The sequence below is a fragment of the Mustela putorius genome, unplaced genomic scaffold, assembly GCF_011764305.1.
Source record: "Mustela putorius furo isolate JIRA1106 unplaced genomic scaffold, ASM1176430v1.1 tig00003858_pilon_pilon_pilon, whole genome shotgun sequence".
In the NCBI taxonomy this organism is placed as follows: Eukaryota; Metazoa; Chordata; class Mammalia; order Carnivora; family Mustelidae; genus Mustela; species Mustela putorius.
In genome coordinates this window covers 8853476-8868933 of record NW_025422010.1, presented here as the reverse complement: position 1 = coordinate 8868933, position 15458 = coordinate 8853476, and the positions used below count along the sequence as shown (strand labels likewise).

The following is a 15458-nucleotide window of genomic DNA, read 5'->3' as shown; positions in this document are numbered from 1 at the left end:
AATGTTTGACCCATGATATTCAGTAGATAAATGTGCAAGTCATGGTTTTATTAATGAAGAGGGACAAACATTTTCTTAAGAATAAAGCTAAAACAATCTGTATAACTGTCTTAAAGCTTTACTCCTAGTGTGGGGTTTAAATGCACAGTCTGGATGGAGAGCCAGCCAGGTGCCCCTGTAGTAACATCGTTAGTGGCATCAAAGAAGGGGCGCCTGGGTGGTGCAGTCGGTTAAGCATCTGACTCTTGGTTTTGCCTCAGGTCCTGATTTCAGGGTTGTGAGATCTAGCCACGCATCAGGCTCCAAGCTCAGCCACAGTCTGCTTAAACTCTCTCTCTTCTTTGACCCTCCTTCCCACTCTGTCTAAAATAAATAAATCTTTAATAGCATCAAAGAAAATGTATGTATAAATACCTACATTTTGCTATAGGCAAAGGTAGTTTTGGGGGGCTAGTAACTGAAAGTAGTTTCATATAGCTGGTAAATTTCATCCTAATAGGGAATCTCTCCAGAAAGTTGTTTTTTTTTGTTTTGTTTTCTTTTTTTAATTAAATAGATGATTTTACTGATAGGTGTTTTGTCATTTCCTGCTTGGTTGTACTTGTAAACAGAGCAGTTGGATAGTGAGACATTTCAGAGACTGCTGGGGAATTGGAGGCCTTTGAGTCAGCTCTTTGGAAACACAAAGAGGTACTGAAGATCAGGAGGAGTTTTATTCACCTAATAATAGGAAGACTAGCATGTGACTCCTGATAAGGTTGGGGTGCACGAGTCAGACTTTTGATCTCCTCGGGCTCAGTGTGTGGTGCTTGGCTCTGAGCCTGGAAGTTGCTCAGCCACACTGAGGCTCAGATCTCAGATCTCTAAACCGTCTTACAGTCCATGTGCAAATTCAGTGACAGGCCCCAGTGTTACTTCTAGGGAACATTAGCATTCATCAGACTGGGCGAGTGTACATTTATGTGGAGTTAGCGTCATCAGAAAGGAAGCATTCATGGGGTTTTTTACATATGTACTCCAGGACTGGCAGACTAGCAAAAGCCTTTGTGTATTTTTCTTCCTTATTTTCTCCTGCTTACCAGATTATCTATCTTTTGTTTCCTGTGCCTGTTGTCATTATTGTCCCCTTCATGCTTCAGCCTGGAATCAATGACTGACTGACTGACCTCATGGTTGTAATTATGATCCATGTCCCTTTGCCCACCAGACTCCAAATGAAGGGTCTCAGACCTGTGACAGGGATAATGTGTGTTTGATTTTCATTACTCTTACTTCTCCTTCTCTCCTGAAAAAAGGAGTTGTAACAGCGCATTGAAAAGGATAGATTACCTTTGTCAGTTTTCTTCATGCTGTCTTTTTATACGTGCTAATTCATTCATAAATTTTCATGAGATTCTGTCAAGTTGATTTCAACTTTGAGGGATAAATTATTTCTATTTTTTTATTCCCTCCCCATGCCCATCCAGGAATAAATTACTTCTAAAGATAAAATAAATTTATTTTTAAAATAATAAACTTATTTTTAAAAATTATTTTTCAAAAAATAAATTTAAAGATAGAAGTAATTTAATTCATTATGGTAAGAAGTAAGAAAAACTACAAGATCATATCAGTAAATGCAGAAAAGCATTTAGCAGAATTCAGCACTTATTCATGATAAAAGCTTTCAGCAAATGTCATTCTCAGCCTGATATAGCCTGAAAAAAATCTGTGGTTAATTTTGTACACAGTAGTGAAAGTCTGAATGCTTTCTCCTAAGATTGGGTATATAAGGCAAGGATTTCTGCTTTCACCATTCTGTTCAGCGTTTTACTGGAGGTTCAATTCTAGCTAGTACAATAAAGAGAAAAAGGTATACAGATTGAAAGAGAGTCTTTATATGTAGACTACATGACTGTTTACATACAAAATCCTAAGGAATCTATAAAAAACCTAATTGAATTTAGCAGGGTTCTGGGTTACAAGATTAGATGCACAGTACTCTGTTATATTTCTTGAGATTAGCAAATGAGCAGTTGGATATTGGACCTAAAAAGAAAAATAAAGACCTAAAATAAATAGAGTGATGCATCTCGATATTTTTAAGATGTTAGATATTCTCAAATTGATCTGTGGAGTCAGTCCCAGTCAAAATCTCAACAGGGTTTTTTTTTTGTGGAAATTAACAGGCTTTTCTAAAATTTATATGGAAATACAAATGTTCTAAATGACTGTGGAAAAAGAACAATGTTGGAGGATTCACATTACCTGATTTTAAGATTTACTATTAAGCTATAGTAACCAAGACAGTGGATATTTGATAAAAGTAGACGTAGAATAGGAAGTCCAGAAATAGACCACACTCATATGGACAATTAATTTTCAGCAAAGAGGATAAAAGTTCTGTGGGGAGGAGCACCTTGGTGGCTCAGTCATTAAGTGTCTGCCTTTGGCTCAGGTCATGATCCCAGGGTCTTGCGATTGAGCCCTGCATCAGGCTCCCTGCTTGGTGGGAGGCCTACTTCTCCCTCTCCTACTCTAGCTGTTTTTGTTCCCTCTCTCCCTGTCTCTATCAAATTAATAAATAAAATCTTTTTTTTAAAAAAAAAGTTCTGTGGGGAAGGATTTTCTTTTCAATAAATGGTATTGGGACAGTTGGATATCTATATACCAAAAAAGAATAACCAAACAAAACCTTGACTCTTTCCACACTGCATATACAGAAATTAAGTTAAAATGAGTCATACATTAAGACCTAAAAACAAACAAACAAGCAAAAAAAAACAACAAAAAACAAAAAAGCAAACTTCCAGAAGAAAACATAGATTTCTTTTTCTTTTTTTTAAACGTAGATGATCTTAATGACTTTGGCTTAGGCAGTGATTTCTTAAATAGGACACAGTACCCATGAATTGTAAAAGAAAAATTTGTTAGGGCACCTGGGTGGCTCAATTGGTTAAGTGTTTGCCTTCGGCTCAGGTCATGATCCCAGGGTCCTGGGATGGGAGCCCCGCATCCGGTTCTCTGCTCATCGGGGAGTCTGCTTCTCCCTCTCTCTTGTGCCACCTGCCTTTCCACCCCCCTGCCCCACACTCTTGCTCATATGTGCTTTTTGTCCCTCCTCTCTCAAAAATTTGTTAGATTACACTTTATCGGCATGCTAAAACATGCTCTTCAAAAGACACCATTAAGAAAATGAATATACAAATCAGAGGCTGTGACAAAATATTCTGCAAAAACACATACCTGATAAAGGGCTAGAATATATTAAAAAACTCATAAGACAAACAATTCAGGGTTTTTTTAGACTTTATTTTTTTGGAATCAGATTTAGGTTCACAGCAAAATTGAGAGGAAGGTACAGAGATTTCCTGTATATATTCTGCTCTCCCACCAGAGTACGGTACATTTGTTAAAATTAATAATTCAGTTTTAAAAAGGCTAAAAATTTTAAAAATTTTAAAAAAAGGCAAAAAAGTTGAAAAAGCACTTTACCAAAGATCATGTACAAATGGCAAATAAGCACATGCAAAGATGCTCAATATCATTAGTCATTAAAGAAATAAAAATTGAGGTCACAATGAGGTACTACCACACGCCAACAAGAATGACTAAAATTGAAAATACCAGGTATTGGGGCGCCTGGATGGTTCCGTCAGTTAAACATCTTCCTCTTGATTTTTGGCTCAGGTCATGATTTCAGGGTCATGAGATTGAGCCCTGTATCGGGCTTCTAGCCTGCTTGGGATTTTCTCTCTTTCCCTCTCTGTCTGCCCCTCCCCTCTGCTCTCTTCCCCTCTTTCTCCCTCTCTAGAAAAACAAGTAAAAAGAAAAACAAAAACAAAAACCGGGTGTTGACAAGTACATGGGGCAACTGGACCTCTCATTGTTGCTCTTGGTAATGTAAAATGGTATAGTAATTTTGGAAAACAGTTTGGCAGTTTCTTTCAAAGTTAAACATATGGTTACCATATGACCAAGCAATCTCACTTTTAAGTATTTAAAAGAAGAAAGCACATACCCACACAAAACATATACGTATGAAATATTCATAACAGCTCTAGTTAGAATAGCTCAAAATTAGGAAGGACCCAAATGTCCATCAGCTGGTGAATGGATGAACAGATTGGTGTATCATGGCATATTATTCAGCAGACTACTAATACAAACAGCGAAGTAGATGAATAGTTTAAAAAAAACATTATTCTGTGTGAAGGAAGCCACATATAAAATATTTCTTATGGATCGACTCAATTTATATGAAACTCAAGAAAAGGGAAAACTATAGCAATGAAAAATAAGTCAGTGGTTGTCAGGTGCCAGCAGATGGTGAAAGGTACTTTGTGTGGTGATGGGAATGTTTATATTGTGATTGTGGTGATGGTGACTTGGCTGTATTCATTTGTCAAAATTAATTGAATTGCATACTTAAAATTGACACCCTTTCTCTAAAAAAGTATCACAGGATATAATTTTATATGGATGGGTTCCAGAAATGGTGAACACATTAACCAGAATTGACCATTTTCATGGTGCAGCCACAAACCAAGATCCGCATGTTATTTTCCAAGCCCAGTTAACAAATCCTCCTCTAGCCAGATAGTTCGCCTGGCTATAACTGTTACCTTTTCAGCTGTAGGAAATGAGAAGGAAACTTCTAAATGGTGATGGTGTGAAATTGTTGAATATGTGTTACATTTGGGCTGACCAGTTCTTCGTTTGTCTTATTTGAACAGGAGTGTGAAACCAAGATTGCACAAGAGATTGCCAGTCTTTCAAAAGAGGATGTTTCCAAAGAAGAAATGAATGAAAATGAGGAAGTTATAAATATTCTCCTTGCCCAGGTAAGCTAACCTTTTTCTTCTGTTTTTCAAAATCCTTTAAAAAAAAAAATTTGTACATATTTAAAGTGTATATAGCATGATGATTTGATAGACCTATAACATAGAGAAATGATTACAATAAAGCTTGTTAACATTGTCTTCTCATCTACCTTTTCCTTTTGTGATGGGAGCACCTGAAATCCATTCCTTTAGTGTATTTCCAGAGATCTAGATACTCTAGATCTCTAGACTTACTCGTCCTTTGTAATTGCAACTTTGTATCTTTTGACCAATATCCCCTCATCTTCTCTCTCCCCCAGCCTCTGGTAATCACTGTTTTGCTCTCTACTATTATGAGTTCTACTTTTTTTTTTTTTTTTTTTTAATTCCACCTAAAAGTGAGATCATACAGTCTGCCTTTCTCTGGCTTTTTTCATTTAGCATCATGTCCTCCAGGTTTATCCATGTTATCCTAAAATGGCAGGGTTTCCTTCGCTCAGTGCTGAGTGCTGAATAATACTCCAGTGTATGTGCCTGTGCACACCGACATCTTTATCCATTTGTGCATTGACCACTGAGTTGTTTTCATCTTTTGACTATTGTGAATAATGCTGCGGTGAACATGGCAGTGCAGGTATCTTTTCAGTATCCTTTTCATTTTCTTAGGGTTTAAACCCAGAGATGGAAATGCTGGATCATATGGTACTTCCTCCATTCTATTTGCCGTAATGGCTGCCTTCCGTTTACATTCCCATAACAGTGTATGAGTTCCATGCCAATGGTTGTTTGTTTTGTTTTGTTTTTTTAAATAATAGTCATCCTAACAGTTGTGAGGTAATATCTCATTGCGGTTTTGATTTTCATTTTCCTGATAATAAGTTATGTTGAGCATCTATCTACTGGTGATTTGTAGGTCTTCTGTTTAGAAATGTCTGTTCAGGTCCTTTGCCATTTTTGAAATGGGTTGGTTGTGTTCTACCTGTTGTATTGGTTGCATTCCTTAGAAACTTAGGAATATTCACCCCTTACCTGATATGTGGTTTACAAATAATTTCACCTATTCCATAGGTTATCTCCTTACTCTTTTGACTTTTTCCTTTGCTTTTTAGTTTGATGCCATCCCATTTGTCTATTTTTTGCTTTAGTTGCCTGCTTTGGGGGGTCATATCTAAAAATTCATTGCCTAGACCAGTGTTTTTCCTGAAAAACCTGTTTTTTCCTAATAGTTACATAGTTTAGGTCTTATATTTAAATCTTTAATTCATTATGAATTGACTTATATATATGGAATGAGGTTAAGTGTCCAGTTTTATTCTTTTGCATGTGGAAGACAAGTTTCCCTACACCACTTATTGAAGGGATGGTCCTTTCCCTGTACGTGTTCTTGGCACTTTGCAAAGATGAGTTGGCCGTAAATGGGTGGATTTATTTTTGGCTCTCTGTTCCACTCTGTTGGTATTTCACCAGTAACATACTGTTTTATTAAATAAAGCTTTTGAAATCAGTATACTTTGAAATCAGGTAGTGTGATGCCTCCAACTTTGTTCCTTTTGTTCAGGATTGCTTTGATACTAACAGACTGTTTTGGTTCTATATAAATTTTAGGATTGTTTTTTCCTATTTCTGTGAAAAACACCATTGGAATTTTGAATTTCTAGATCTCTCTGGGTAGTATGAACATTTTAACAATATTACTTCTTCTGATCTGTGAACATGGGTATTTTTCCATGTATTTGTGTCTTCAGTTTTTTCATCAATGTTTTAGTTTTTAATAGATCTTTTACTTCCTTGGTTAAATTTATTCAAAATATTTTATTTTCTGATGCTATTGTAAATAGGATTTTTAAAATTTTTTTTTCAGATAGTTTGCTAGTATACAAAAATATAACGGATTTTTGTATGTTGATTTTATATTCTGCAACTTTACAGAATGGGTTTAACAGGTTTTTTGTTTTCTGTTGTTTTGGTAGCATCTTTAGGGTTTTCTATATATGGAATATATAGTCTGCAAACAGAGACAATTTTACTTCTTTCCAATTTGGATACCTTTCATTTCTTTTCCTTGTCTAGTTACTCTAATTAGGACTTCCAGTAGTAAATAGTAAATAGAAGTGAGAGTGGGCATAATTGTGTTGTTCCTGATCTTAGAGGAAATGCTTTTAACCTTTAACTGTTGAGTATGATGTTACCTGTGGGCTTGCCAAATGTGGCCTTTATTACGATGATCTGTGTTCCTTCTATACCCACTTTGTTAAGACTTTTTATAATGAGAGGAAAAACTTTAATTTTGTCTAATGCTTTTTGGCATCTACTGAGATTATGATCATAGGATTTTTTATCTTTCATTCTGTCAGTGTGGTGTATCACATTTATTGATTTGCATGTGTTGAACTATCCTTGCTCTCCAGAGATAAATCCCATTTGATCATGTTGTGTGGTCTTTTTAATGTATTGTTGAATTTGGTTTGCTGGTATGTGTTGAGGATTTTTGCATCTATGTTCATCAGGGGTGCCAGCCTGTTACTTTCGTGTAATGTCTTTGGCTCTGGGACGAGGGTAATGCTGGCCTTGTAAAAAGAGGTTTGGGAGCATTTTTAAGTTTTCTTGGAAGAGTTTGAAAAGGATTGGAATTACTTCTTTAGATATTTGGTAGATTTCACTTGTGAAGCCATCTGGTCCTTGTTTTTGTTTGGTTAGGCAATTTTTGATTTTTTTTTTTTTTTAAATTTTATTTATTTGACAGAGAGAGATCACAAGTAGGCAGAGAGGCAGGCAGAGAGAGAGAGAGAGGAGGAAGCAGGCTCCCTGCTGAGCAGAGAGCCCGATGCGGGACTCGATCCCAGGACCCTGAGATCATGACCTGAGCCGAAGGCAGCGGTTTAACCCACTGAGCCACCCAGGCGCCCCGGCAATTTTTGATTATTGAGTCAATCTTTGTATTGCTCTGTTCAGATACTCAGTCTTTTTGATTCAGTCTTTGTAGGTAATATGTTTCTCAGAACATTTCCTTCTCTTCTAGGTTATCCAGTTTGTTGGTGTATAAATGCTTATAGTAATCTCTTACAATGTTCTATATTTCCGTGGTATCAATTGTAATGTTTCCTCTTTGATTTATGGTTTTGAGTTCTTTTAGTCTAGCTACAGGTGTGCTATTTTTTTTGAAAAACCAACTCTTAGTTTTATTGATCTTTTATATTGATTTTCTAGTCTCTATTTCATTTATTTCTGCTCTGATCTGTATCATTTCCTCCCTTCCACTAATTTTAGGGTTAGTTTGGTCTATTTCTAGTTCTTTGAGGTGTAGAGATAGGTTGTTTCAGGACTTTTTTCTTAGTGAGGGCATTTGTACCATAAACTTCCCTTTTCGAGTTGGTTTTGCTGGATCCCATACTTTGGACATGTTGTGTTTCCACTTTGATTCATTACTAGATAATTAGATTTCATCTTTGACCTGTTGCTTGCTCAGGAGTGTGTTGCAAGACTCTTAATGATCGTCATATATTAAATTTGAGAAGCTCAACTACAGATGTGTGAATCTTTTAAAAAAAGTTGTAAGATGATTTGGTAGCCTGAGAGGGATCATGCCTGTTGTATTTGTTCTTACCTTTATGTGGCATTTCCTTAAGTGTTCTGCTGGAGAAAGAAACTACCTTCTGCTGATTACTTTTTACTGGACACTGTTCTAAGTGCTTAATCTTTTTTTTTTTTTTTTATATTTTATTTACTTGACAGAGATCACAAGTAGACAGAGAGGCAGGCAGAGAGAGAGGAGGAGGAAGCAGGCTCCCTGCTGAGCAGAGAGCCTGATGAGGGGCTCCGTCCCAGGATCCTGGGATCATGACCTGAGCTGAAGGCAGAGGCTTTAACCTACTGAGCCACCCAGGTGCCCCCTAGGTGCTTAATCTTATCTTATTCATACACAGGTCTGAGTTTTATGTGTTTTCCCCAACTTACAGATTAGTTGTACTTCTTCCATATTAATGAGATTGGACTTTAATAGTTCTTCCTGACCACAAAATTTGGGATTCTTAAAATGTAATAGTACAGATTTAAAAAAAAAAAGATTTTATTTATTTGACACAGAGAGAGGGGGGGGGAAAGAGAGCATAAGCAGTGGGAGAGACAGAGGGAGGGGAGGGGGTGGCTCCCTGCAGAGCAAGGGAAGTCTGACATGGGACTTGATCCTAGGACTCCCGGGATCATGACCCAAGCCTAAGGTAGTGCCTTAACCAACTGAGCCACCCAGGCGCCCCATCACAGTACAGATTTTATCTGATTGTTGTTGCTGATAATATTTATTTTGATTTTATTCTTTGTGGTTGAAAGTTGTTGGAGATAACTTGTTTTATTTTTCATTGATTTGACAAATAGTTCTTTAGTATCTATTGTTCTAGGTGTAGAGCTGAAGGTAAGCTCCTTTCTTTCCCTCTGAACTTCTTAAGTCAACCTTAACTCTGTTCTGGAATATTCTAGAGTTTAACCAGAAATGAATGAAATTCTGACAGCAATCAGTCTGTACTCCCAGAAATCCATGAAAGTGGGATACCTAAAGCCATACAAGTTCCAGGCCTTTTCTGTCACTTGAGAAAGACCATGTTTTGCTTGACAGGGACACATAGCTCTTCCCCTGAAGGTGAGATGAGGATCCAGATTATGTCTTTATTTCAGACTTTTCCAGTCTGATATTTCTCAGCACATTAGTTTTACTAGGTGCACTGTGGTAAAGGAAAGGCATCTGTGTTTAGAAGCCTGTGGGGAAGGAACACCGCATATTCCATCTCCAAGAGCTCATTCATGCTTGCCAGAAGCTTTGGATGGTTCCCTTTAGAACCTGACCACAGTGTCTTTCAGGTTTGATCAAAGGTGCTTATCCTCTGGATACCTAGGAGTTGGGAAGGAAATGCTGTAGACCTTTGCCTACAACTCCTTGTTCTCATAGCCATACATTTCTGCCTCTGACATTCTGGTTTGGTTCTTTTTTCTAGGTTGGAGGGGTTGGGTAGATCTTCCTTCCCCCCACTTTGGTGATTCAGTTTTAGAAATGCATATTCTGGGGGCATCTGGGTGGCTCAGTGGGTAAAAGCCTCTGCCTTCAGCTCAGGTCATGATCCCAGGGTCCTGGGATCAAGCCCTGCATTGGGCTCTCTGCTCCCTGGAGAGCCTGCTTCCTCTTCTCTCTACCTGCCTCTCTGCCTACTTGTGATCTTTGTCTATCAAATAAATAAAGAAAATCTTTAAAAAAAAAAAAAAGAAATGCATATTCTGTGAAAGCACAGTATTTGCTCTTTATCATCTCTGGGGACATGCGTTGAAGAGGATGGTAGCTTTTGGTGAGGAGAAAAGATTTCTGGGAACATCTTGCCTTTACTAGATCTGCTTTGAGATGATACTGACATCAGCTCTGTATTTCCTGGGTCTTTATCACAGTGCATGGTCAAGGGCCATTTTGACAGACACTCCCTTTACTGAGAGGTGAGAAGGCGTTCAGAAGGGACTGAGAATCAAAAACAGACATAGTCACTTGACCTTTGGCTTTGTGCCCAGTGTGATGGCCTCATAGGGAACTTTTGCAAATTGAGGACATGGGATTCCTAGGTGGCATTTTTTGTCTTGAGAAAAATCTAGACATTTCTCCCAGAGAACCTTTTCTCAGAGAGCCTTAACATTAAGGAAACAGGATACAAGCTTTGCAGTCCAAGCTTTCCCATAACTTGTGTTATGCATGTATAGGGCTAAAGAAGTCAAGGGAACAATGTCCCAGAAAAGTGACTTGTCCTAGACTCATACTTCCAAAGGTGTTCACCAGTGGTCTTTATTTCAGGAGAATGAGATCCTGACTGAACAGGAGGAGCTTCTAGCTATGGAGCAGTTTCTGCGCCGACAGATTGCCTCAGAAAAAGAAGAGATTGAACGCCTCAGAGCCGAGATTGCTGAAATTCAGAGGTAAAGGAAAGCAGAGAGTTTTAAGTATACAAGAATGTTTAGTTAAATATAAACATAAAATTGTTTTAGCTCTCAGATTTCATACAAAAGAACTAGGAATCCAAATCAGTCATCTTTTTCTTTCTCTTTGTTTTTAAAATTTGAGAGAGACAGTGTGTACACAATTGGGGGTGAGAGGGAGAGGGAGAGAGACTCTAAAGTAGACTCTGCAGAGCATGGAGCGCAAGCAGGGTCGAGTCCATGACCCTAGGATCATGACCTGAGCTGAAACCAAGAGTCGGCGCTCCACTGACTGACCACCCACGCACCCCTAAGTTTCTTCTTCTTCTTTTTTTAAAGATTTTATTTATTTATTTGACAGAGATCACAAGTAGGCAGGGGTGGGGGGGAAGCAAGCTCCCTGCTGAGCAGGGACACCCCCCCGCTCCCCCACCATGCGGGGCTTGATCCCAGGACCCTGAGATCATGACCTGAGCTGAAGGCAGAGGCTCAACCCACTGAGCCACCCAGGCGCCCTCGCTGTTTCATCTTGATTAAGCCTTAAGAATGGTGCTATATTAAGTGTGTCATGAAAACCTGGTGAATCTAAAAGAAGGGTGGGAAGGAGGCAGCACTCCTTCCTCTGCTCACTGTCCTTTTCTCTCGATCTCCCGCCCACAGCCGTCAGCAGCATGGCCGCAGTGAGACTGAGGAGTACTCCTCGGACAGTGAGAGTGAGAGTGAGGACGAAGAGGAGCTTCAGATCATCCTGGAGGACTTACAGAGGCAGAATGAAGAACTAGAAGTGAGCACCAGCTTCCCAAAACTTGTAGAGGCTACCTCTTTCCCTTAGAAGTCGTCTTTTCCTTGGGAAACAGCGGGGGGCTGAGTAGAGAGGAGTTTAGGGGACATCTCACCAGTGTGTGCAGGGTGTGAGCTGGTCCTGGCCGAGCACACAGCACAGGTGTGACCTCACGAGGCATCCCTGGGTGTGGTGACTCCCACTTACGGGGAAGCCTCTCCTGACTGTCCTTGAACGGTTGTGGAAGATCTGGGCTAACTTCCCAGAGATGAACAGAAAGAGAAATGCTGGTGGAAGAAGGAAGAGTCGCCTGACTCACCTGTGGGTAAAATGGGGACAAAGTTTTCTCTCGTCCCTCAATCCTTGAAGCAGCCAGTGTGAATAAATTTGGCACTGGGGATCTGGGAGGCAAGCGCATGGTGAAATGAAAGCAAGAGATTTACATGATCATGATCAGAATTTCCCTTCTTACCCCAGATTAATCATTGTCTCTGGATGTTTTACCTGAGGGTTGAGAGAAAGTCATTCTTAGAGTTCAAGAATGGTGGGATGACTTTCTCTCATCCCGGTACATTCAGCAGCTGGGGCAGATCAGAGCCACCCACTGCATAGAAAACTAGAATTCCACAGAAAAGAGTAAGTCGTACAGACAGAGTTGAGACGGGGCAGCCCACCGAGGCTCAAGGCTCAGAACACTTGCCATAGCCAGGGCTGTGTTGTGGGAAAAGCAGAGCCACAGTTGGGACCTGGGCCTCTAGGTAGCTTCCCTTCCTTAGAAGGTCCTCGTGTTGGCACTTTATTTAACGTTTTACAGATCATATGAAAATCCTAAGTAGGAAAACGTTCCAGAATTGTAGGACTTAGGGTACAGGCTTAGCTGCTTTAATGAAGAGAATACTCTTCTGTTTTGGAACAAGACAGTTCTGTGCCTTGCCTGGCAGACGTCTAGGTCTCCCACCCTCCACACGAGTGGAAGACACGTGGGGTCCAGAGTAGGCACTTAGGTTTTATCCACTCTTAGCAGGAACAGGGAAGGAACCCAAGAGCGCCTGGTGGTTAAGGGCAAGCAGTGCAAGTAGAAGCCAGCGCTTATGCCCGATCCTGTCAGAGGCGCACAGTGCCCAGCTATGGCTGGCTGCAGGGGAGGCTGGGACACATGTACTGCGGGTGAAGGCCACTGCTGAGCCACAGGCGCTAGCCCGCCGCCTCCGGAGCTCAGCAGAGTTTGGGATTAGCTCCCTCGGCTTTGCTGAAGGAGTGAAGCGCTGTAGAACCGATAGCGCTTGTTTGCCCAAGTACTACAGGACATGTGTGAAGTGATGCCGTTCACAACAGACAAGGACATCTGCTTTTGAGACAACTCTGGGATTTCCTCTTGTCTCTGACTTGTCATTTCTGATGGCTGGTAAAGTCACTTCTATCTTCCACTTACCTAAGGGGTGGTCAGGAGCCAGTTTAAAACAAACCATTTTAAACACTAAAATATTTAATATCATTGAGCAAATTGTTTTCTGTTGTTGCATGTATCTTTTCCAGATGTGTTTACTCTTCTGTAAGGAGGATTTTGTGCATTCCGGGTCAAGGTGTTTATGTGTCTCATTTGCATATTCATGTTCTCTCCTGTTTTCACAAGTTGCCTAAAACAGAAATAGATTCTTGTGTAGGATACTCTTGTTCCTCATTGTCCCTCTCCCCTTCTTAAGTGACAACTGTTCCTTTGTCATTCAAGATAAAGAACAATCATTTGAATCAAGCGATTCACGAAGAACGGGAGGCTATCATCGAACTGCGGGTGCAGCTGCGCCTGCTCCAGCTGCAGCGAGCCAAGCCCGAACCGCAGGTGCAGGACGAGGACGAGCCTGAGAGGCGTGGGGGCGCCGGACAGCCGCCCAGAGACAGCGCCCCAGAGACGAAAGCAGCTAAGGAGCAGCCAAAGGCAGGCAAGGAGCAGGCCAAGCCGTCCCCGAGCAGAGACAGGAAGGAGACGCCCATCTGAGCAGCCCGAGCGTCACAGAATCCCCAGACCCAACGAGACCTGTGCATCTTACTGTAACCCTGAGAGTCGGAGTGGACAACTCTCTGCTGTACATTCTGTAAAGATGTCTTTTCTTCTCAGACTCTTCTTTCTTTTCACACGTATGACTTCTCCGCGTCAGGCTCAGGTTACACGGGAGGACAAAGCAGTGCACGCAGTGTGGGCTTGTAGGGGACAGATGAGTTTTCCAGATAGTGTCAGCTTATTTGAAGATTAATTTTCTTTGTTAACTTAAAACTATTTTAACCCTTGAGTGGCTTCTTTTTAAACCAAAAATCGTCTTTCTTTGCTTTTTTATTACAGCAGAATCAGGATCTCTTTCTGTCGTTCAAGGGGGGGGAACCAAACAAGGTGAACACTGTTCCTGCCTTGTGGATTGCCCCACAGTCTCACCCTCCGGGATCTCTGCTTACTAGTCACTCTTGCTCGTGCCTTTTACACCTTTTTGGTGCAGATTATATAATGGGGAGCTGCCTCATATCTCCTGATGGGCCAGAACGGCTCTTACTGAGGTTAACCTTTACCCACCCTTGTCACTCTCTCCTTTGACAGTCCTAAACCCCAGTCCACGAGCCTGAGTCACAGGATGGCCTAGCCAGTCCCAGACAGAGCTGCCGGTGGAGCCTGCCTACTGGCCCCGGGGCAGCTGCCTCGCTCCTGTGGGCTCCTCGCTGCTGGTGATCAGCGCATGTTTTCACTGGGTTGGTCGCAGGTAGCTGCCTGGCCTGAGGCATCCACACCGAGGATCTGTTTCTGAACCCAGAAATAATCTGTGTGACTGATCTGCCGTTAAACAGAGAATGAGATTGCTTGCTTGGGCTAGAATGTAAAAGTCTCTTTGCCTGAATAAGCCATATATGCTCTTAGACAAAGGTTTTCAGTGACCCGTTTCATCTCAGTGAACCTGCTGATGGACTCCCAATTGACAAGATTGAGCAATAGAAAAAGAAAACTTTTCCTTTAAATGATAGCTGTGATCCCCGACCCTGTTTTCTTGCTTCTGCAACTTCTCTGGTGACTGAGGCATCTGGGAGGTCCGCCCTCAGGCACCCGTGTCCAGTCACGCTCTGTCGGAATCAGTGGCACCCATGAGGTAGGTCAGCTTTCACGGCTGTGAAGACAGACCCCACACACTCAAGGTGATGGAAACAAACCCCCCACGAGGGCTCTGTCCTCTCCTAGTTACTATTTATTTTCAGCACCTGTTTGATGCGGTTTTTTATTCTCTACCTATTGCACTGTTGTGACTTGTTGGCCATTGTTTGATTTTTGTACGAAAAAAAGCTTTGTTATAGAAATCAGCATACTATTTTTTTAAATCTGGAGAGAAGATATTATGGTGACTGAAAATATGGTCAGGTGTCAAATATAAACGTATAAAAGCCTTCTTGCTGTCCCGTCGGTCATATTACATTCATTTCATTTGCTGGCAATATTGAAGGTTCCTTTTTATGTTTGTGTAAACTTTAATTTCTATCAAGGTGTCATGGATTTTTAAAATTAGTATTTCATTACAGTTGTCTCAGAGTTGGTTAACTAATTTTTGCCAGGACCATTATTGATCAAGGAAATAAATTCAACAGCCATTTGAGGAAAAAAAACAAACTACCAAACCCAGCGTCTTTTTTTTTTTTTTTTTTTTTTTGTATACGTTCTTTCTTGAAGTAGTTAGCATCCTGTGGCTAACCCGGAGTTGGTCTGATATTTACGGTCCCAGAGTGCCCTAAACTTTTTACTCGCTGTCTGTTCCTCACCTCGGTGGACTTTATGCCCTTTGCTGGTGGCGAGGTTTGCTGTCCTCCTTCCCCACGTAGGTGCTTGCTGCTGAGGGAGCATGTGATCGTGCGGCCCAGCTGCCTGCGATCGGGGCTGCGGCTTCTTCTGTGAGTGATGGCCT

General features: G+C 40.9%; 1 protein-coding gene across 4 annotated transcripts in view; it reads left to right on the top strand.

The window, feature by feature from the left end:
* RALBP1 (ralA binding protein 1) overlaps window positions 1-15162 on the top strand; it is a 58162-nt gene extending 43000 nt beyond the window's left edge. For all 4 annotated transcript variants that reach the window (XM_004742706.3, XM_004742705.3, XM_004742709.3 and 1 more), the window contains exons 7-10: window positions 4716-4823; window positions 10624-10745; window positions 11406-11529; window positions 13256-15162. In XM_004742706.3, the coding sequence (XP_004742763.1) occupies window positions 4716-4823; window positions 10624-10745; window positions 11406-11529; window positions 13256-13522 (621 nt within the window). In that variant the 3' untranslated portion in view covers window positions 13523-15162. The remainder of the gene's footprint in view (window positions 1-4715; window positions 4824-10623; window positions 10746-11405; window positions 11530-13255) is intronic.
* The last annotated feature ends 296 nt before the right edge of the window (window positions 15163-15458 follow it).